The sequence below is a fragment of the Zingiber officinale genome, chromosome 2B (assembly GCF_018446385.1).
Source record: "Zingiber officinale cultivar Zhangliang chromosome 2B, Zo_v1.1, whole genome shotgun sequence".
In the NCBI taxonomy this organism is placed as follows: domain Eukaryota; kingdom Viridiplantae; phylum Streptophyta; class Magnoliopsida; order Zingiberales; family Zingiberaceae; genus Zingiber; species Zingiber officinale.
The window spans coordinates 105,968,636-105,992,325 of NC_055989.1; the positions used below are offsets into that span (position 1 = coordinate 105,968,636).

Genomic DNA, 23,690 nt, shown 5'->3' on the forward strand with positions numbered 1-23,690 from the left:
CATTCCGAAACTTTGTAGTAATATCATAAGTCTCGTTCAATTGACAGAAACTGGGAACGAAGTGCACATGGAAAAAGATATCATGAAGGTGATTGATAGGAGCGGGAAGCTCTTGATGCGGGTAAAGCGAACACAAAATCGCTTGTACAAGGTAACCTTGAAGACATGCAAGCAAGTATGTCTCCTAGCAAGCCTAGAAGACCCAACCTAGTTATGGCAGACAAGGCTCGGACATGTCAATTTTCACGATTTGAAGCTGTTACGGGAGAAGAAATTGGCAGTTGATGTGCCTCCATTGCCCCAGCCGAACAAGCTTTGCGAGGTATGTGTGGTCGCTAAACATGCAAGGTCACCATTCCCGCACCAAGCAAACTTTAGAGCGACAAAGCCGTTGGAACTTCTCCATGCTGATATTTGCGGGTCAATTTCACCAAGTACACTGGCTGGTAACAAATATTTCTTTTTGATTGTTGATGATTGTACAAGATGGATGTGGGTATTTGTATTGGCAGCAAAGAAAGATGTATTCCAAGCATTCAAGAAATTCAAGTCCGTGACGGAGAACACGACTGAGTACAAAATCAAAACACTTTGGACAGACCGTGGCGGTGAGTTTCTATCCACAGAGTTCACTCGATTCTGTGAAAATGAAGGGATCGAGCGGCACCTTACGGCTCCCTACACACCCCAACAGAATGGTGTTGTAGAGCGCCGTAATCGCACTGTGATGTCTATGGCAAGATCTCTCCTCAAGGGTACACATATGCCGGCAAGGTTCTGGGGAGAGGCAGTTAGGCATGCTGTCTATCTGCTAAATCGTCTCCCAACTAAGGCGCTAGGAGACCGTACTCCATTTGAAGCCTGGATGGGGAGAAAGCCACATCTCGCCCACTTGAGAGTGTTCGGTTGTGTTGCATACGTGAAAAATACAATCCCTCACCTGAAGAAACTTGACGACAGAAGTTTACCCATGGTATACTTGGGTGTCGAGAAAGGCTGCAAAGCTCATCGTCTATTTGATCCAAGGCATGGCAAGCTACAAGTAAGTAGAGATGTAGTATTTCAAGAAAATAGTGAATGGACATGGACTGCAGGTGCTAACCATGAAGAAAACTTACCGGAGTTTATGGTGGAGGATGCACTCGACACCGACGAGGTGATTGTTGTAGCAGACATTGAGGCAGGAACAGAAGATGTCGCACCACCGGCAACAGCCGTGGTACCCATGACAAGAGCATCAAGTCCATCTACATCATCATCGAGCACCCATACAACTACCTCACTTGACTCTCATGAAGGGCCAGTTCGGTTTAGGTCCATTGCCGATATCTATGCCAACACTGAGGAAGTGGTTGGTATTGATGAAGAAGAGAATGAGGAAATGCTGATGATGTCTGAAGAGCCGACCTGTTACCAAGAGGCTGCAACCGAGGCTTGCTGGTACGAAGCAATGGAGGAAGAACTGGAAACTATTAAGATGAACAAGACCTGGACCCTAACTGAGTTCCCATTAGGCCACAAACCTATTGGCCTAAAGTGGGTGTACAAAGTGAAGAAAGATTCAGCTGGGAAAGTTGTTAAGTATAAAGCAAGATTAGTTGCTAAAGGCTATGTACAAAGACAAGGCATCGACTTTGAAGAGGTATTTGCACCGGTCACTAGACTTGATATTATTCGAGTCATTCTTGCACTTGCAGGGAATCGAAGCTGGGAGGTACACCATCTAGATGTGAAGTCAGCATTCCTTAACGGAGAGTTAGAAGAAGAAATATACGTCTCTCAACCGGAAGGGTTTGAGGTACAAAATCAGAAACATAAGGTGTACATGTTATTCAAGGCCCTCTATGGACTGCGGCAGGCTCCACGAGCTTGGAACATGCGGCTGAACAGGAGTCTGGTAGAGCTCGGCTTCAAAAAATGTATTCAAGAACATGCAGTATATACAAGAGGTGAAGGAGAAGCAAGTATACTTGTTGGAGTGTATGCCGACGACCTCATCGTGACAGGAAGTAGCACAGGAAGAATCAACAAGTTCAAGCAACAAATGATGATAGAATTTGAGATGAGTGATTTGGGTCTTCTCTCCTACTACTTAGGGATTGAAGTGGAACAACAGAAGAGTCGAATTTTACTTAGACAATCAACTTATGCTAAGAAAATTCTATCTCAATTCAAGATGGCAGATTGTAATGCCACAAAACATCCGATGGAACCCAAGACACAACTACATAAAGACTTGGAAGGGACTCCAGTTGATGCCACAGAGTACAGACGCGTCATTGGTTGCCTGAGATATTTGCTACACACACGACCAGACTTGTCATATTCTGTCGGGATGGCGAGCAGATACATGGAAAGGCCTACAACCATGCATCACAAAGTGGTCAAACAGATTCTCAGGTATTTGAAAGGTACAATACATTTTGGACTTACTTACATAAAGGGACCCCAGGAAATTAGTATATTCGGCTACTCGGACAGTGATTTAGCCGGCGATCTCGATGGGAGGAAAAGCACAAGTGGAATGGCTTTCTATTTTAATGAAAGTTTGGTGTCCTGGAATTCACAGAAACAGAAGACAGTGGCGCTTTCATCTTGTGAGGCAGAATTCATGGCAGCCACAACTGCGGCCTGCCATGCTTTGTGGTTGAGGAGTCTTACTAGCGAATTAACCGGTGAAAAGCCAAAGCCGGTAACGTTGTTTGTTGACAACAAATCTGCTATAGCACTCATGAAGAATCCAGTATTCCATGGTCGAAGCAAGCATATAGATACAAGATTTCATTTTATCAGAGAATGTGTTGAGAATGGACAGATTGTGGTTGAGTTCATTAATACTGGAGAACAGCGAGCTGATGTATTGACTAAAGCACTGCCAGGAGTGAAGTTAGCTGTCATGCGACAACTACTCGGCGTTCGTGACTTAGAGCTATGTCAGAATTAGGGGGAGTAAATGTAGGAAAATAATTCGGACATGGCATGGCTACGTTTTATTTCTCCTTCCGCAAGTTTCTCGTTCAAGATTTATTTATTTTTTCTGTGATATTAATCTTTCCTATTTTAGTGGTATGAGTCATCCTATTCTTATGGTTAAATCTTATCACTTGAGTTGTATTTAAAGGGGTCGAAGCTGTGAAACAAATCAGATCTCAGAACTAAAGTTTCTCCAGTTTCTATTTTCGGTTATTTGTGCATTGCTTTCCACCTGTGCAATTTTTCTCCCCTTGCTACTGTGATTTTTTTTAATGCTACGTGTGTTTTTTTTCCTTTTTCCTGCATCCTTTGCTATTCATCGATTCTGTGCCAACAAGGACGGTGTCTATCCACAATCCCTAAGAACATGACCTAACCCCTCACAGGAATGGCAGAAGTTGGGGAGACCCTCATACAACAAGATGATGTATACTGCTTCCGTCAAGCTCGCTGGCTTGACCCACACCCCCTGCCTTAGTGGTCCAGAGATATCCAACGCCACCCAAATTTGTGCGTATTTCCCCACACACCTCCCTTCTTCTCTAGTGTCAATTGGCATCACCTTCCCAATCCTCAATCCTACCAAGTATAGAATTTTTGAAAGCATAAATGCAATGGGGACATCGTGGCATTAAACCCCATACAGGAATTTCATCAAAGATCATGGCTACTGTAGGCCCACAGGCGCCTTGAAGACGAGATCTGTAAAAAAAGACCAAGACCCATCCATCAGAGCTCGACGTTGGTCGATGAGCAAGGAAAATTCAAAAAGAAATATTCTCCCCAACCACCTCGATATTAATAGACTTCTTCGCCTGTAGAATTTTAGGTATCTAAGTTCTAAAGGCTTCTTTGTTCACCACTTTGGACGTGAATACTTTGCCCACCAAACTCGATGTTAGTCACTGTTGTTACCATACCTTCCGATACCACAACTGGTTCCTCCATGTCCCTAGATGAGACTTTCAGCATGTTGACATGACTTGCAAGTTCTCCCAGATCCATAGCAAACCTACTTCTTGGTACGCATCCAATAAGAGAATTCCTATACACCAATAGGAAGCCGCCTCTCACCAAACCCTAAGGGATGAGAGAGATTAGATTAATCTTCTACGTTGTAGCAGCTACTAAAGTAGTTGTTATATAGTTGTAATAGCTACTTAGAAGCTGCTATAATACTACAACAATATTATATTACCTATTACACTTTGTAATTGATGATTGTAATAGTTACAATAGCGCTAGAAGTAAAAACTATTATAACATTGTAACACTAGCTAAAAAAAGAGTCCATTCGACAATTCATGAGGTGCTATTTTAATTTTTATTATCTATTTAATTAATTTTATGTATATTAAATGCGTATAAATTTTCATACATATGAAATTAAGGAAGGCGTTTGAGAAAGCACAACAATGCATCTGATAGAACTTTAATAAGCATATACAGGATCTAATTATCATCGTCAATACGACAAAAATTGGAATTAAATGTAACAATGGCAAACCAAAGGGCTGATCTGAATCAAAAATCAATGTAATTGTTTCCTACTTATTGCCAAAGAGAATTCTGGCAAGCACGACAAAGTCTTTTACATGAACGAGCAACAATTGAAGTCCTCGTCTCAATGCAAAAGAGAAGAGAGGATGAAGAAGCTCCAATTCACCATGCCCAAATGAATCAAGATTTCTTTCTTATATCCGAGCTCATCTCGCAAGAATCATCTATTATAAATCCCATGACCTATTAACAGTCCATTAATATTAATGAATAGGATTATTAAATTTACATATACAATTCATATCCAATATCCTCGCCGCACCATTGCCCCAATCCAATTTTTCAAATCGACTAAGAATTGGCTTGATTTTATGAAAAGCTTCTATCAACCATTAAAATAAATTTAAAAGCACGAGTAAAAAATTCATACGATGTACTATAGATAAAAATCGAACCATGAATGGATCATAGTATTTAATTTCAATGACAATTGTTATGTGTTATTCAGTCGATTCATGGGGATTGGGCTCCACCATGGATGCATGCAATGCACATTCATTCGATGGTTAGTAATAGGGTGGTAGTTTGGCTGGGCGATTTGACTCGTCAGAGTCGCCGCATGATTTGGAACATCTGCATGTGTCTACGCACTGCATCGGCGTCGCTTTTTATTGAGCAGAACGTACAGGCAGGTGTCAAAGGAGAGCAGGCACGCCACACGAAGGCAGTGCCCTGCCTGCACACAGCATCGCATAAAGGTCGATGGCGCACACGCGGAGGACGAGGGCGGCGCATGTGGGCGACGGAGCAGGCCGCGGGGACAAAACTAGTAGCTGTCGACCCATGGACACGAAAATTCAGCACCCACGGATGAAGAATTGTCACAAAGATTTCGAATTCGCATAGCAGAGTTTATCCCGTGCTAAGCTCTCTCACTAGGAGGTCATTTGACCGGCCGAATAATCCTCATAATTTACTCATTTCCAATGTACTTAGGGTGAGAATTATGGACGCGAAAATTCAAAAGAATTAATCTTAATTGTTAATCGCTTAAATCGATACGTCCACGTCTAGAAAATTAATGCTGTTCGAACAGGATTTGGTCTGCTGAAACATTCATTATTAATGGTCGTGTGCATTGCACGGATTTATCGCCGTGTTTTTATCCCCGAGCCAGCACGCGACTTCACCCCCAACACGAATTCGTGGCTCCTGTACACGAATTAATAATTGCACTCATTGTGAGTCACTTTATGTGACACAATAATGCCGTGCGAAGTTTTCAACTCTATAATGATGATATGTGCTTTTAATGCCATGAAGTTAATTGTGAGGATGAACCGATAACAATATTTGATTTTTTTTTTAAAAAAAAAAACAATAATCAAATGGCCCCTCTATGTTTTTAAAACATCCCAGAAGGAATCTTATTATTATTATTATTATTATTATTATTATTATTATTTTTATTATTTATGAAAAGACACTCCACTCACTATGGTAAAATAATATAATTATTCTCAAAATATATTATTAGATATTATTATCTTCTGCAACATGTATAATTAAATCTTAAATCAATCATTGAACGTTATAATAATTATAATTTCATAATTATTATAATATATATTTAACATGTTTAAAAATATTCATGTTATAATAATTTCTTATTATAATTTCATAACTACGGATTCAATATTATTTATTTAAGTTGTAACAGTTATAAAACTATGACATGCTCACTTGACATTCAACATTTATAACAACTACATTTTCACGGCTAAAATGATACATCCTATAAACAGGAGCTTGAGGACAACAATGGGTGGCGCATCCTTTTAGGTAAAAAATCTAAAAGAAATGATAATTTATTGATTCCAAAATTTTTAGCCAAAATGAAAAATGAAAAGGTATTTTGATGACTGGTATAAAGATCATTTATCTTCAAAATCTGATCCCCTCAAATGAATCTAGTGGCTAACGCATAAAGTATTATCATGAGGTTGGGTCTAGTGACTAACACATAAAGTATTATCATCATGAGGTTTAGGATTCGAATCTCGACAAAGCCGAGATAAATACCTCTTTTATATACTAATTATTATTCCAAAGACTAGTAATCGCTCATGATTTACTTCCTCCGTACCCCAAGGTATAACCGAACAAGTCACCATAGGGTAGATTTGAAAAAATGAACAAGATCGATGCTCATGGTTAGTGAATGACGTTTTTACAAAATATACCTTGAATAATAATATGATGAAATCTGGGGGAAAAAAAAAACGAATAACAATAACAACCATAACAAACAAATTTCTACAGAAAATTTTCAGTAGCAAAAATACATTTGTCGACAGTTATATTTTGGAGCCTTGCGTTTGTCATTGACCAGCATAGCGTCCCATAAATTCCGGACCCTTCGTGCATGCGAGCCCCTCATGATTCATGCATGTGTTTGCACTGCAATGTATTAAGTGAGCATCAATGGCAATAGACAGATGCACCCTATTAATTTTCCATATCCATTAATGACCGAGCACAAATTTGCAGCTGTAAATTTTCTATTACATGAATTTCTGGAGCAAAAAAAGCAGAGTTTATGTAGCACACTACCATAATTTTTTATTCTTCATATAGGGTTAGACAAGTATCACATAGCAAAGATTCAAAAAAAGGTCACTACCATAATTTTGTAGACCTCATACAAAGAGATGGCATCAGATATTGGTAGACATGCAAGAACAAGTGAGATTGATGATTATGTTTAAACAAAGAGTAGCCTGTGTTATAGCCATTCATGATTTCTTTCAACAAATCCTTCTAAGTAGAAAAAATTATGGGGCGAAACCAATTCGAGAGCACTTTCAGGTACAATTAATTCATACGAATTTTTGCTAAATACTGTGCTTTTCAGTAAAATGATCGGGGCTCGCTCAAGTTTAAGTTATCCCTCTCTCTTGGCGAAATACAAGTGCTGCAGAGTTTGATTGCTTATTATTCTATAGGCAAAAATGGAAAATTAAAATTTTATCTTCTTCTTGGTCTTCTCCGAGGTCTTCGTAATTGAAGGACACTATGTGAGCACAAAAGCTATAGATGCCAGAACAAATGCTCATCGAAGGAATCACAAAATCAATCTGTATCCTCTGCAAGAGAACCTGAAACATAATGCAAAGGTTGAAGTCGAACAATTCTAAACATTTTAAGATTCAAGTACCTACACCTTTTTCATTGTTTACATAATTTGTTTAGCAGGATGAATGAGGTTTCCTTTATGATTATCTTGATGTGAATCAATAAGCACAGCTGCAAGATCAAACAAGAAAAATAAAACAATGGAACTGATCTGTGAGACTGTGATGACTTCGAATCAAACAGAAGGGAAGTTCTTTTCACTAGGACGTGTTTTGAGCTCCAAAATTGTTGTTACTCGGAATCAGTCAAAAACATAGATTGCTGAAAAAACGGTAGATTAGTTACCAGATGTGAGATTCAGGCGTTTAGCAGCCTATAGAAATATCATTTTCAAGGTTCCCAGAAATGCCGTCATCGATTGAATAAACACTACCAGGTACCTTGATAAACAGTCTCTCTTCAGCATCTTGTGTTTTGCCATCTTCCTAAAATAAAAATAAGGCAAACGAGTAAATCAAATTTAGAACAATACAAATAGTTGCTACCAAATAATGTGATAATTGACTTGAAAATGTTAGCCAAAAGAAAAATCTATAATATTGCAAGGAAAATATTATCCATTACAGGGTAGAACAAGATGATAATGGACTGACTTCCTCAAAAAAAGATAATAATGGACTGAATGTTACAGAGACTGGTCAAGCTAACCAATTTATAAAATTAGAAAATGCACAATGCGGGTATGTTAACCAACTTGTAGTTAACAGAAAATGGGTGTTTGTAAATCATCATGATTACCTACAGGGTAGAACAAGATGATAATGGACTGACTTCCTCAAAAAAAGATAATAATGGACTGAATGTTAGAGAGACTGGTCAAGCTAACCAATTTATAAAATTAGAAAATGCACAATGCGTGTATGTTAACCAACTTGTAGTTAACAGCAAATGGGTGTTTGTAAATCGTCATGATTACCTAACTTCAATTACCTACAGAACAAGTCTGTTAATTTTCTTTAAAAAAACAATTGTAACATATCCATCAAAATGAAACGACCAATTGGACACTCTAGAAGATACAGGTTCCAGGAACTGAAATTAAATAAATCCATTACCTTTTAGTAAAATCTTATATTTAAGAAAATCAAAGACAGAATAGATCGATCAAGCTTAGCCAAATCAAATACAATAATAAAACATACGTCATAACCGGATGTCAAAAATTTAGCAGTTTCCAGTTGCTTCATGATGATTTTTAGTTGTTCTTTAGCCATCTTCCTAACCATTCGACGTTCAAGCTGCTGAGCTTTGGTGACCTCTAAATGACAAGCCACGCACAAAGTCCTCATATTTTCAAGCTGACACTCACCTGCCAATAATTTCCACCCATTATTTTTGCTCTCTGATATATAGGAGCAGAACAAAAAATATTTAAATCCTACCGCCTCCCTTGAATACTGGAATTATGTGGTCTGCATGCCAGGCATTTCCTTCCTTTGGGTCATGGACAAGCTTATCAAGCCTGGAATGATAATGTACAGAAGATTCTCAAAATCAAAACAAACTCGCCAATCTTTAAAAAGGGAAATATAGTTTGAGATTTTAGTGTATGTGAAGAATTTACATCTTAGATTCCCTAACCACTGTTTTCTTCATTTCTACTCAAGATTTACATTTAGAGCAAAAGAACAAATATGCCAGGAAAATAAAGTGATATTATTTATACTGTTTAACCATGTAACAGACAGTCCCATGCGAAAGGTGCATATATCCACTGCCATGCTGCATAGTTTTGACTTTTGATGACCACTGCAACAGCCAAGGCATCCCTGACACCGCCATGAGCATCAGCTAGGTGACCTATGATGAGGTTAGGCTATCTGTTCTTTCTTTCTCCTCCGATCCCATTTCTACTTTGGTTAGTGTCTTTCAGTACTGTGCATTACCATTGTTGGCACGACACTAAAACATCTTGTTCCGACTGAGAACGAAAACCTTAGATAGCTCATACTCTAATTAAGACGAAACAAGCATCCAACACTAACTTGAGAAAAATTTATCTTATAAAAAATCAATTAAGAAAATGTTACTTAAGGCTTGGAGCTATGCTAAATGCATAACTACTTGTTGCTAGATGTCCCTTGAGTTTTCTTCCATGGTACCTACTTCATCTATATCTGCTATAGGAAGACAATCAAATGGTTGGCCAACGCAAACTGCGAAAATCAAATGCTATATGCTAAACAATGAGCTAAAACCGATTGCAGAAGTAATTGAAGTAGCTGAAGATGGCTTCTAATAGAGGGCGTACAGCTTCTTTTTCTGAGCCAACTTTGGAGCAACCCTCTCGATGTATTCCTTTCGGTAAGCTTTGGATAAAGGTCTTATACATCTGACTAGATTGTGACAATCTAGCTTGCAATTAGTGCATACCCCTTGTTCAATTCTGAAAAGTGCCTGGAAAAACATGAATTTCAGTAAAACTTTTCAAAGATGTAAAAATTAACATCAGCAGTATATGTGTGTCACATAAGCGGCACTAGCACCTATTCCCTAAATATAGCTTATTCTAAGTAGCTCTTGCCACCAACCTCTCTGAGGGCTCTTTGGCTAGTTCTTATGCGGTACTCGTGAAAGCAGCTCAGGTTACAAAATAGGTCCTCAAAATATTGAGGTGCTTTTGCGAACTTTCCACTGGATCCAAATAACCAGTTAACACCATCACTAATTTCACTTTTTAAAAAAACACAGCAAACTTGACCTTACTTGCAAGGTTGTTGGCAGAGTTTACACAGAGGAACATCATTGGTAGTCCATGCCTGAGTGTATTCTCTTTCCTTTGCAGCCCCGCGTTGCAATATAATCTTCTTCCAAGCAGAGTTCTCAGGTAAAGGGCGGCAAATGTCACTTAAAGGAGTAACCCGTCTCGTACTTCCACCTCGCAGCAATCCCTGCACGAAATTATTACACATATCCAAGGCAAGAAAGGAAGGATGGTCACCCAAGCTCAGTAATCACACTACCCATATTTACATCAGTGCCTAATCCATTAGTTAGTGATAGAAAAATAATTCTATTAGCATACATTGTTAACCACAATACTGTGATAGAAATTTAAAGCGACAAAATGGAAGGCAACACAAACAATTATTGCACAGTTGAAGATCTTGAACTTTAGGTGAGCAATATGAAGCTATATCATTAAACATAGTTTGTGCAGGGATTTACGTGTAGTTGAGTGCCTGGAGAACACCGTTGTCACTTGTGCAGACTGGTTTAAAAGAAACAACCACCCTCAATATATTCAATCAGTGGATATGATGCCTTTTCAGTGATAACATTTCAAGTTATAATGATAGCTATGCCTGCTAATTTAAAACAAAAAAAAAATGTTCCCATGCTAGACCAAGAGTTCTCTAATATGGTATGTAAAAGGAGATGGCTTATTCTTCTACATGGCAAAAGATAATTGCATACCCCGGAACTATGGTTGATACCCTCCTTTAAGTAGCAGAGTTCAGCAATAAGGGGAAGTTGTAAAGGTTTTCCAAAAAGTTTATTCCGCTCAATTGGCCTTAAATTGTTCCACTCTTCAAAAAAAAATTTGAAGACATTCCAGTATGCAGGATTTCTGATCAAGTTTTCTGGAGTGGCTTCACATTTATCACCAGAAGAAGCCATAATAGAGTTCAGTTCCTCCAGACGGAAATTCTCAAAAAGTGGTTCTGGCCGAGAGTGTTTTCCTGGAATGCAAGTGTACAAGTGAACTCGCCCAGTATATTGGCTCACCTATGGAAGGCAAGCACATAGCAGATAAGAAAAATCAAAACCATATATATAGATCAATGGTTGAATAAACACAATTACTCAAGCAATCACAACATTTGATTTTGATTAGCAACTGCTCTATGCCATCTTTCTTCTACTTTCACACTGTGAATGTCTGCCTTGTTTTTCTTCTTTCAAATTAGTTACTACCAGCAAAAACCAACCATCCTGATCAAATTTGATGGATTTTTACAATTTATTTGGGCCAATTTTCATTTTACAAGTGAAAAAAATCAAACAAAATTGGAACTGCTCGAGAAGAGACCCATCTCAATCAAGCATAACATACAATAGCTAACTCAGCTGGGATCACAATTTATACTCCTTCAAAGTTTTACTTCTTTTCTGCTTGTCACTTTCAAAGAAGATTCCTCCGTTATTTGATTTTGGTCAAACAATCAAATTTATATAATATTTTAAAATAATAATACCAGGAAACAGATTGATTGAAAGAGGTAGATTGTTGGCATTAAAGGGCAAGCTTAAATGAATCCATACCCTTTTGGGGTTCTAGAAATGAATCCATAGGTTTAATTCATATCACATATTGTTTTGGAAAATTGAGTGAGGTCAATTGACCCTAGTCATTTTACATTGGTTATGTCCCTGATCTCATGTTGTTTCTATGAAAATAATGCATGTATCAAATGCCAATGAATTCACATGCACTTCAAAATTTGGACAATGACATTGGCAGTTGCTAGGTCTTGTAGTAAACACGCCAGATATGAAGCCTTTCTGCCAAAGGTTAGAGTTCAAATTAGCATAATGTAACGGAAGGACATTAACTGTGTAGCTCCGGCTCTGAACAAAAAATTAATTCACATCATAAGTAGTGTAGGGACACCTCATGGTTAGACCAAGAAAAATAAAGGCAATGGCATCATCTTACATGTGAGAATGTTTCCAACATTTATGTGTCGATAATCCAAATTTCTAACCAGACTTTTTCCTTTAATTTCTTGAAGTGAACCTAATATATGTATGAAAAAATTTTCCTTTCATATCTTGAAGTGAACCTTATAAAAGTATCCATTCCGACAATTAGTCACACGTAGCACTAACTATATTGTTCCAATGTGCCTTTAAGTTACTGATAATCAATCCCATCATTTTCTCATAGATCTAAAAATAAGCCTACCCAGCATACTTTTAATATGTTCATCTGAACTCTAAGAAAATAAGATAACTGTCACGCCCTTGATTTGGAGCAAAATCCCATTTTGTTTAGTACCATAAAGCAGACAAGAACAAGAACAATATACCTACACGTAATATCCAATGGTGTAACGCTATACCTTAACTAGAATCATTACCTACAAGATGGGTGGATTGAAACTATAATGAGTTACTCTTATTGTCATTCAAGGTTGTCAATTCGGATGGGTTGGGTGGGTTCGGATCAGGTCGAAGCAAGAATATTATAAAAAAATCCCAACCCGATCCTGATCCAAACTTGGATAATCCGGCCAACCCAAATAACCCGTCTGACCCCAAAAAAAAAACTTTTTTTTTGTTATTTACCTATACTTCTTGACTTTTATCTCAATATTTCATCATTGTTATACTAACTATTTATGTACATAAAACATCATAAATTTCAAAATAAAATTTGATTTAACCCAAAAAAAAATCCCTAAACCCAGACATAAACCAACCCAAAAAACTCCAACCCAAACCCGAAAACCCCCACCCGAACTCGAAATTTTTAGGGTCAACTCGAGTCGGGTTGGCGGGTCGGGTCCATTTTTGACACCCTTAAAAGTAGCTGATCCGGTGGTAAGAACGGGGGACCCCCTTTTTGGGGAAGTCAACGCCACGGGGAGGTCAAAGTATCCGACGTCCGACCGGAGAAGCGGAGACCGGTCGGCCGAACGGGGTCACAGCTGAACCAAAGACGACCCGACGGGACTAGGGATTCCGACGCTCGTTGAACAGAGGCATATGGCCGAGCGGACCCTCATGGGCGGAGGGTCAAAGACACGTGGAGGTCAACCCCAAGTTCGCGTCGAACGGAAGCATGCCGGGCCTAACGGAAGCTTGCCGGGCCGAACGGAAGGATGCTGGGCCGAACGGAAGGATGCCGCGCCGAACGGAAGCATGCCGGCCGAACGGAAGCATGCAGGGCCGAACGGAAGCATGCCGAGCCGACCTGACATTCGGCCAGGAGCTTCCCGGGCCGAACAGATGACAACCCGACCATGGGCGGGTTTCCGACGCTCATAGTGAAAAGGGTCACCTGGCCGAGCGGATAGCCCGCTCGGCCGAAGCATAAAGCATCGTTGCTGTGGAACACTCTCAGCCGAGCACCCAGTCGGACCGATACCTACGCCCGGTCAGACCTATGCCTGCCGAGCGGCTGGCCGCTCGGCGCGGGAGCAGAAGAGACAAGGACAAAGGAAACATCGGGGGAACATCTGTTCAACGACCAGGCCATACGCAAGATCTTACAACAGAGGATCCCGCTGTCCCATCATCGATGTGCTCGGACTGTAGCAGTATGGTGTCAGGTAAGCTCTTCTGATAAGCCCATACCGAGGTATGGACAGAGGACACGTATGCACCTCGGTATGTGTGCCCGAGCCTCTTCACAACTCTATATAAAGGGTCCTAACCCTTCGCCGGAGGTACGCATTCTCGGAGATTTGGAGCCACTTCTTTATTGTCCACTTGCCTGACTTGAGCGTCGGAGGGTCGTCGCCGGGAACCCCTTCCCGGCCAGACTTCTTTGCAGGTTCGCCGGAGCGCCGTCCGACCGGCCGAAGATCTACGTCAACGACAAGGAGAGCACCACGCGCCCAGCGTCCGTTGACTCAGCGATTCGGACAGGATCAATTTGGCGCCGTCTGTGCACCTGCATCCAAGCGGAAGCAACGGACGAGGCTGGACGACCGCCCACGGTGATGCACTCCACGAAGGAACTCGACGCTCTAATCAAGGCAAGAGCAGCTAAGCTCGTGGAGCAACAGAGAGAATGCGCAAGCCGAGCGGCTGAAGCAACAAACAACGTCAGCATCAGGTGGCCGAGCGGAGGCAATTATCCCCGAGCGGAGGCAATGATCCCCGAGCGGACGCCTCCCCCAAGACAATGATCCAATCGGCATTCAAGGGGGAGCACCGCCGAGCGGATGAAGATGGATTGGGACTTGGATCAACCATGAAGTGCAAATCATCTCCAGCCGTACCGAGCTGGGTGAGAGGTGCGCTGATGTAATGTGTGCTGTATATTTTCCGTTTGGCTGTATATTTGAAATGCAGGAAGCAAAATGTTAAAATGCAATTGGCATTATCTGCCGAGCGGCCTTTCTCTATGATGTATAAGATCCAAGGCACCGACTCAATGTCGAAGACCCCGGGCCGATCAGTCGGGAGTAAAAATTATCCGAGCCAAGTCATCGAAGACAAAGACCACTCGCCGCTCAGTAGGGCGTATGTCATCGAGACGAAGACCCCATAACCCTCCGAGGGAAGACCGCCGAGCTTCGACGTTAAAAATCGAGACGAGCCAGCATCTATAAACCCTCCGAGCGGAAGACCGTCGAGCTCGGACGTTAAAAATCGAGAGACGAGCCGGCGTCTATAAACCCTCCGAGCGGAAGACCGTCGAGCTCCGACGTTAAAAATCGAGAGACGAGCCGGCGTCTATAAACCCTCCGAGCGGAAGACCGTCGAGCTCCGACGTTAAAAATCGAGAGACGAGCCGGCGTCTATAAACCCTCCGAGCGGAAGACCGTCGAGCTCCGACGTTAAAAATCGAGAGACGAGCCGGCGTCTATAAATCATCCGAGCGGAAGACCGTCGAGCTCCGACGTTAAAAATCGAGAGACGAGCCGGCATCTATAAACCCTCCGAGCGGAAGACCGTCGAGCTCCGACGTTAAAAATCGAGAGAGACGAGCCGGCGTCTATAAACCCTCCGAGCGGAAGACCGTCGAGCTCCGACGTTAAAAATCGAGAGACGAGCCGGCGTCTATAAACCCTCCGAGCGGAAGACCGTCGAGCTCCGACGTTAAAAATCGAGAGACGAGCCGGCGTCTATAAACCCTCCGAGCGGAAAAAGGCGATCAAGGCGACTCGTACTCGCCGTCAATATCGTTCGACCACCTACGTGTTCCGCTCGGCCCAGTACCCAAAGATACTTCACCAACATCCAGTGAATAACCTCTTCTGTCGAAGCAGAATATATTCGTCCGAGCGGATGGTATTTTCATGGCGCCACTCGGCCGAACTGATGGTCCAGTCAGTCGGACTAATCACCTCCTTCGACTAGACTTGAAGGGGAGGCAAGTGATCCGGTGGTAAGAACGGGGGACCCCCTTTTTGGGGAAGTCAACGCCACGGGGAGGTCAAAGTATCCGACGTCCGACCGGAGAAGCGGAGACCGGTCGGCCGAACGGGGTCACAGCTGAACCAAAGACGACCCGACGGGACTAGGGGTTCCGACGCTCGTTGAACAGAGGCATATGGCCGAGCGGACCCTCATGGGCGGAGGGTCAAAGACACGTGGAGGTCAACCCAAAGTTCGCGCCGAACGGAAGCATGCCGGGCCTAACGGAAGCATGCCGGGTCGAACGGAAGGATACTGGGCCGAACGGAAGGATGTCGCGCCGAACGGAAGCATGCCAGCCGAACGGAAGCATACAAGGCCGAACGGAAGCATGCCGAGCCGACCTGACATTCGGCCAGGAGCTTCCCGGGCTGGATAGATGACAACCCGACCATGGGCGGGTTTCCGACGCTCATAGTGAAAAGGGTCACCTGGCCGAGCGGATAGCCCGCTCGGCCGAAGCATAAAGCATCGTTGCTGTGGAACACTCTCAGCCGAGCATGCCGAGCGGCTGGCCGCTCGGCGCGGGAACAGAAGAGACAAGGACAAAGGAAACATCGGGGAACATCTCCTAACAGCGGGTATGTTCAACGACCAGGCCATACGCAAGATCTTACAACAGAGGATCCCGCTGTCCCATCATAGATGTGCTCGGACTGTAGCAGTATGGTGTCAGGTAAGCTCTTCTGATAAGCTCATACCGAGGTATGGACAGAGGACACGTATGCACCTCGGTATGTGTGCCCGAGCCTCTTCACAGCTCTATATAAAGGGTCCTCACCCTTCGCCGGAGGTACGCAATCTCGGAGATTTGGAGCCACTTCTTTGTTGTCCACTTGCCTGACTTGAGCGTCGGAGGGTCGTCGCCGGGAACCCCTTCCAGGCCCGACTTCTTTGCAGGTTCGCCGGAGCGCCGTCCGACCGGCCGAAGATCTACGTCAGCGACAAGGAGAGCACCACGTGCCCAGCGCGATTCGGACAGTATCAGTAGCAATCCGTGCTAGGGCATTAGTCCCGGGCTAGAATGATGTTTGTATTAGTGTTGTGCCAATGTACGCACAAGTCTTTGATAATGGCAGAGATCAGGAAGCAGAACTATAAAAGGAGTGGTAAAAAGATGTATCAAGAGAAGTACTAGAGGAGACAATTGGAGGTGGAAGCCTGCTGTTGTTGATTATAAAGGCGAGGAGGATGTAGTTAAGTTTAAAAAGTTACGCTAACAAAAAGTGGGTTTAGAGTATTAATGTTTTAGTTCCTAAGAAAATGGGCTATGTCTCAAATCGGCATTATAAACTCCGTGTTTTGCAAAGATGACAGAAGAGAACGGAGGGGAATTTCAAGCAACTGGAAATGAGCACAGCTGGAGGCAAGTGACAGCAAGCTTCAGCATGGTTGAGGTCGGTTTCATCTGTGCTGTTTCGTTTCAATTTCAGCCCACAAGTAGAACGAAACATCTCAATCCATAGATCTCTAAAATATATGGAATAAAGAAGTTCCAAATATCAACTTCGACCTCCAGATTGATTATAATATAAATCCATGGCAAATCTAGCATTCAAAACCTGTTGACTGATTGACATAATAAAATTTGGAAAGCCTGCCAAGTTCAGGTGATATAACTGGAAAAACTGTTCAATTTTAACTTGAGTTGAGTAACACAACGCTGATCCTTGAAAACAAAATGATTCACTATTTTATTGCTATAGCTAAACATTTAGCATTACACCAATGGCATCTTTTAAAAATGATGACCATGGTACCAAGACACAATAAGACAGGTTTATAGAATAGATATTGTCAGACATATAGATTGTGGTATCCACAGAGCGATCTCAAGGGCCATAGCAGTCAGGATTCAGGTGCTTTCCACTAGAATATCTTCAAAATTCTTAAAATGTCCTTGAATACATTTTATGTTTCTTTCCCTTCCTCTTCTAGTTTTCCATCCAAGCAAACCAAATGCTTGTACAGCAAAAGATAATTTTCATTATCACTGCATGTAGCAATTATGACAAGAAGATGAAGATTTGATCATGTCACTAAAGCAGGTAAGGATATTTGATTAAGATTCAATTTGGATGATTGCAGAATAGGTTACAGTAAAGTGTAAAGACATTAAAATTCTTATATGTATATATAAAGAGAGAGATTAGACTAGGGGTTCTCTATAGAATTTCTAATGTGTCTCAATGTGGGGCATCCTTCCGAGCAATCAAAAAGGGTACACATTAATATTGAATCTTTATCAGAAGAGTAACATGATTGATTCTGTATCTAATCAAGTCTGCATAAATGGCATGATGAAAGTTTGCATCCTGATCAGATAGATACTTCTCGATCATAACCACTATATGAAGTGGTAAGGGGAGTTGTCTTTTAATATATAAGCATTTGGTATGCTTGGATGGAAACCAGAAGAGGGAGGATTTGTTTCTTTCCCTACTCTCCTTTTCTCCCACCTAGTCATCCACCCAAAAAAAGCAAAGCCTTAGGACCAGTTTAGCTGGAATGGAAGAAATGAGAAGAGGGAAATAAAAAAAATTATTTATGTGAATCTTTTTGCTACTTTCTTTTCTTTCCCGCATATCCTCCATCCAAGTAAACAGGCACTTAATTTCGTCTAATAATTTTTTTCTCTCTCAAGTTAACTGATTCATGATACAGGGAAATTTGCATCTAACTAGTGTCAAGAGCCAAGTTATATATAAATAAATATAATGTAAGCTTGCACAATTATTGAACAACCCATAGAACAGAGCAACATATTAAGCATATTCCAATTCAACTTGTAAATTTCAAAGAATCAGAGTCCGTACATCAAATCGCAGCCACTCTACTTTAATGTTGAAAGTTTCATCAGCTATTAATTCCTGAGAAACACCACCGTCCGTGTCATGCTGCATTCCAACAAGTTTCTTTTCCTGTTGCATATCCAAGGCAAAATTCATTTCCATAAACCCAAAACTCTTTCTTCCTAATAATAAGTTTTTAGCATCTAAATTGAGTGACATTAGATTATGATGTCATTTATACCTCATCACAACTATTCTCCAGCAAATCAAACTCCATATCACCTTTGCATATTTCACTTGAATTGCCTTCAAAACCACTGTTATATTTTTCTCTGTGTCTACCTTCAATATTGTGGATGTCGTGTTTTCCAAGATTTAAAGAATGATTTTCCAACTCTACATCGTGAGTATTGGTCTAAAGAAAGAGATTCATAAAATGAAATTATAGCTCATAGTGGGAAAAAATCAGCAGCATGGAACATGCTAAAATAAGACCTAGTATTCCACCACCATATGGTGTGTAGGTATACCTGTTCATGAAGAGCGCTATTTTCATGTCCATGTACATTATGCACAACTGCAATTTAGTCAGATTAAACTGAAGGAGTGTTTTAAAAATAAAAATAAGATTATCAAATAACCAGATCTCCATTTCAATTGTGAAAAACTAGTACCTAATCTTCCATTTGGGTCACCAGTAGGAATGGCCTTAGAAACAATTGAAGAATCTTTACATCCCAGTTGAAGAACTGAGCCAACCTGTCAATTCAATTGAATTCACATAGATGGCCACCGAGGCAAATTGGTATTGGACCCTGTTCAAACTAAACACTGCTAAGTGAGAAGAAGAAAATATATAACCTCTATCTCTTTTATGGCATATTTTTTTCCATTTGCCATTGTTGAGCAACCAAATAAACTTCTGTTAAGTCGCAGCCAACGTGATTCATCAGTTGTGCCCTGTTGCATATTAAATCTATCAACTATCAAAGAACGTTTAGGTAGCAAATGAAACAAGAATGCTAACGTCCTTAAGGAGAAGTGACTCTGAAGGGATCCTTTTTGTGGGGGAAAGCAAGGGTACACCTTTGCACAGAAGATATATATGTTGACTGCATTCTTTTGTCCTTGCCTATGAGCTCTATCTTCGGCCTAGAAGAGAAATTATGATTAGATATATCTAGCAATAAACGCAATACAGGAGATCTGCACAAGTAGGTTACTACTATGACAATACAATTGGAAAACTAATCACATAGGGAAGCAAAGTGCAATAGTTAGATAAAAGAATAATTGATTGAGTTCTATCATAATAGCGTAGGCTTTAATATTGCGATCATATTTGACACATTTATTACTTAGCAATTTCATTGTTGACACTATTAGTTACAAGAGGCAAGGTTTGAAATCTAGAGCTGAGCTCTTGCTCTGAGTTGGAAAGTTGCTCTAAAGTTGAGAGAGGCATCATTGAAGTCTAGCAAACTAAGAGAAGGGAAAGGAGATACATCACAAAAGTCTCGTCTTTGAAACCATCACCACCTTGCTAAGAAGCCCTTACTGCAAAGTTGCGATACCCTCACCATGACGTCATTGTCGTTGGGATGTTGATATCACTAGATGCCACACAAAAGCATTCGCAGCCTTATAAAAGTATCGTGGCATTGCCGAAATATTTGCATGCCTTCAAAGAAGGCTCCAATGTACTATGGCCACTATGGAAGACTGACGGAAGGATTTCATGTGTTTCGGACTGTTTTAGCTATGTCAATTGGTGCATAACGAAATTCCAAACAATAGTAAGCGGTACATGCAGACCAAAGAAAACTTTACAATGTAATAAAATTGATTTAATTAATTTGAATATTACAAGTGATTTTACACTATATATGGCTCAATAGATGGATAATATTTATGCAGCATTCCAAATATAGGTGGAACAAACACGGATGATACAGTTAATGATGACGATGAATACCTTGCAAGCATGGTCATGTCACTCAATTGTTGATCTATATTGCTTTGCTAAAAGAATGAAACGATACCATTGTATTTATTATAGTTACAAGCATAAATGCGACAAATTTTCCAGGTAGATTGACCTGAGATGGAGCCTGAAATTTGTGGCATTTTTATGTTGTATTTCCATACTAATTCCCTTCAACTTTAACTCTGGGTTGATTGGAGAGTGGCAAACTGATGCCACTGAAGGGTGTCAAGACACAAGTAACCTTTCAGAAGTGACTCATTACCAATGTCAACTGCCTGTATCTATTTCCAATTTATCTCTTCTGGTGGGAACTCCTGCTACATTGACATTTTATGGACTGTTACATTGATCATACTTTGCTAATGCTACACCTCTGTTTTTGCCTCTTGCAAAGCAAGATAAAGCTGCGTACAATAGACCCTTCTCCGGGACCCGTGTTGGTAGGAGCTTTGTGCACTGAGCTGCTCTTTTTTTCCAATGGTGCAATGTCAAGCATTTATGCATCACTAAAATATCTAGACACTGTTGGGTTATCAAGTGAATTGACCAAGGATGTGAGGCCCTTTCTAAATACTGAAAACATATCAAATTTGGGCATGACAAGTAATACATTGGACAAGGTAAATACCTCAGGCAAACCAATTCTTAAGCATATTGAATAATAAATTAAATTTATAATAACTGTCTAAACCATAGATCTAATATCATGCCAAGTGAGACACCACATTCCTCTCTTGCATTGAGACACTTGCACAGGCCAAGACATGGTACACTTGGGGCATTCAATGTAGGCTTCCGGTGGCTATTTTAGTGATAATTTTGATGGCCACAGCTCCACTGATTTCCAGGTGGGTTTCACCCCCTTTCTCTCCTTTTGCAAGCTAGGATTTCACCATGAGCCGCTCCATCAGATACATCTCTTCATATGAGTAAGCTCCACTGTCTCTAAATTTTCCCTCTCTGAGCTTAGGAGTCATTTCTTCTTCCTTGCCTATTTCTTCTCCACTCAATTCTTCTGCCTCAAGATTAGTGCCAATGACACCACAGCCTCATCTTGTTTCTGCATGGTCTCAAACCCCGATCACAAAGAGAAACTTCAAACCTTCCTCTAAGTAAAATCAACTTTTTTGTTTGGTCCTTGACTACCAAAGTTAGATTCAAATCAAATAGCAGCATTATCTTCAAAACTTTTGACATTTATTGGAGATAATTTCTATTAATTTTTCAATCATTTCTGACATAAATACTCAGCTCTGACATTGGGTAAATAATATTGTTTCAAAAGTTTTCTCAGCATGAGTGAAACAAATTGTCAGTATATCATTCTGAGGCCACTTGTAGAGCTGTAAATAAACCAAGCGTTCGTGAACAAGCTTGGTGTTCGGCTTGATAAGAACTTGTTTATGTTCGTTCAATATACACAAGATTAATTAAACAACCAAACTTGAACAGCTCGTTAAACTAAACAAACAAGCTTGAATACATATGTGTTCAGCTCGATGACATCCGTGAACAATGTTCACAAACCATATTCATTAATAAAACTCTTTTCAAAATGCTAAATAAATAATAAAATAAAATAAACAAATAAGTTTAAATTATCAAGCTCAATAATCAATTAAACAACTAAAAGTTTCAAACAACCTTGAATTGAGAGCTCGATACATCTAAACGAACTAAACTCGAATCAAGCTTAAATTGAGAGCTCGATAACATCTAAACGAACCAAGCTTCAAACAAGCTCAAGCTCATAAAAAATAAACCAAGCCAAGTTTGAACAATCATTTCAAAAGCTTGGTTCATTTTAAGCTCGGCTCGGCTCGTTTCGTTTACAACCCTAGCCACTTGTGTCACATTAAATTTTCACTAATTCAGAAGTGATACGGGCATTAAATACTCAACTTTTTAATCAATTTCAGGAAAAAAGAGAATATATAAAATGCATAATACAGTAAAAAATAACGTCTTTTTCAAAGCAAAAAAAATGAATTATAATATAAGACAAACACCAGATTGCCGCTGTCAAAAACTAAACTAGCCTGTATCATTTCTGCTGAAGTTTCCGGCAGCTCTAAGAAGATGACATTTTGAGCTGATGAAAGATTTAATCCACAGCTCCCAACAGTTATTCCAATTATTGCAATCATAACCTAATATTCACACAGCAAACAAGTAGAAATAATAAAACATATAGCCGTTAGAAATTAAAAAAAAAAACAACAACAACAACCAAGCACTACCCACTAGATGGGATCAGCTAAATAAAAAATAATAAAAAAAAAAGATAAGAACAATAAAATCTAAAAGTAAAAAATACATAGTGTACCATGACAGGAACAAATATACAAGTATTTGTCCTAATTGGACCATCTATTGTAAATCATTTGTTTGTGCCACATTGCAAGATAAAAATTGCAAAAACGAATGGCATATAAAATCACTGTCAAAAAGTAAAAAATACATACAGCATTTTACCAAATCACACTCAAGTGACAAAACGATCCAGATTCGAATAGAAACATACCTCATCTGAGAAACAAAAAGTATCAATAGCATGTTTCCTCTCTCTACCGAGTGTGTTGCCATCAAGACGAACAAATTTAATGCCTTTCTCAGATATAAATGCCTAAGATATAGTAAAGAAATATGCAGTAAATAGCATTCAATATGAAGGGTAATTGTATTTAAACAACATTACGTGCTTATATAGAAAGGAAATGAAAATTTGAAAAGGATATACAATCAAGAAGACTATAGAGATAAATATCATGATTTGTACAAATAGAAAAGAAGACTGAACTAAAACAAGAAACAAAATCTCATTAAGTGACAAGATTATTAAAGAAACATGTGACTGAAGAAAAAAAAACATGATTAAAAATACCCTGAGCTGATTACCAGATCAGATATTGACGCTTGGCCAGACTGAAATTTGTCAAAAAATAGTCGTCCTATGGGACCTGTACTATTTATTATCCACCAATTGGATACAAGGATAGATATTCTTTTAAAAAGCAAGTAAAAGGACAATGCAAATGCAAACACTAAATAACGCCCAGTTTTTAAATAAGGAAAGATCACATTCACAAACAACAGAAGGGAGCAATATATTAACATCACAAATTTTAATTCTTCAGAAGAAATAATCG

At 40.1% G+C, this 23,690-nt stretch overlaps 1 protein-coding gene across 8 annotated transcripts in view; it reads right to left on the minus strand.

The window, feature by feature from the left end:
- Nucleotides 1–6,758: 6,758 nt before the first annotated feature.
- LOC122046668 (DNA annealing helicase and endonuclease ZRANB3-like) overlaps nt 6,759–23,690 on the minus strand; it is a 39,645-nt gene continuing 22,713 nt past the window's right edge. For 4 of the 8 annotated variants that reach the window (XM_042607460.1, XM_042607458.1, XM_042607462.1 and 1 more), the window contains 16 exons: nt 23,066–23,167; nt 22,581–22,691; nt 19,641–19,706; nt 19,416–19,514; nt 19,229–19,313; nt 19,085–19,131; nt 18,796–18,969; nt 18,579–18,683; nt 11,086–11,397; nt 10,375–10,559; nt 10,200–10,302; nt 9,920–10,065; nt 9,051–9,130; nt 8,811–8,977; nt 7,954–8,093; nt 7,336–7,631 (listed from right to left, as the gene is read on the minus strand). In XM_042607460.1, the coding sequence (XP_042463394.1) occupies nt 7,974–8,093; nt 8,811–8,977; nt 9,051–9,130; nt 9,920–10,065; nt 10,200–10,302; nt 10,375–10,559; nt 11,086–11,397; nt 18,579–18,683; nt 18,796–18,969; nt 19,085–19,131; nt 19,229–19,313; nt 19,416–19,514; nt 19,641–19,706; nt 22,581–22,691; nt 23,066–23,167 (1,902 nt within the window). In that variant the 3' untranslated portion in view covers nt 7,336–7,631; nt 7,954–7,973. Of the gene's footprint in view, nt 6,934–7,335; nt 7,632–7,696; nt 7,780–7,953; nt 8,094–8,810; nt 8,978–9,048; nt 9,131–9,698; nt 9,825–9,919; nt 10,066–10,199; nt 10,303–10,374; nt 10,560–11,085; nt 11,398–18,578; nt 18,684–18,795; nt 18,970–19,084; nt 19,132–19,228; nt 19,314–19,415; nt 19,515–19,640; nt 19,707–22,580; nt 22,692–23,065; nt 23,168–23,690 lie in introns of those variants that run through there. The other 4 variants (XR_006130348.1, XM_042607459.1, XM_042607461.1 and 1 more) reach the window with 4 other exon arrangements.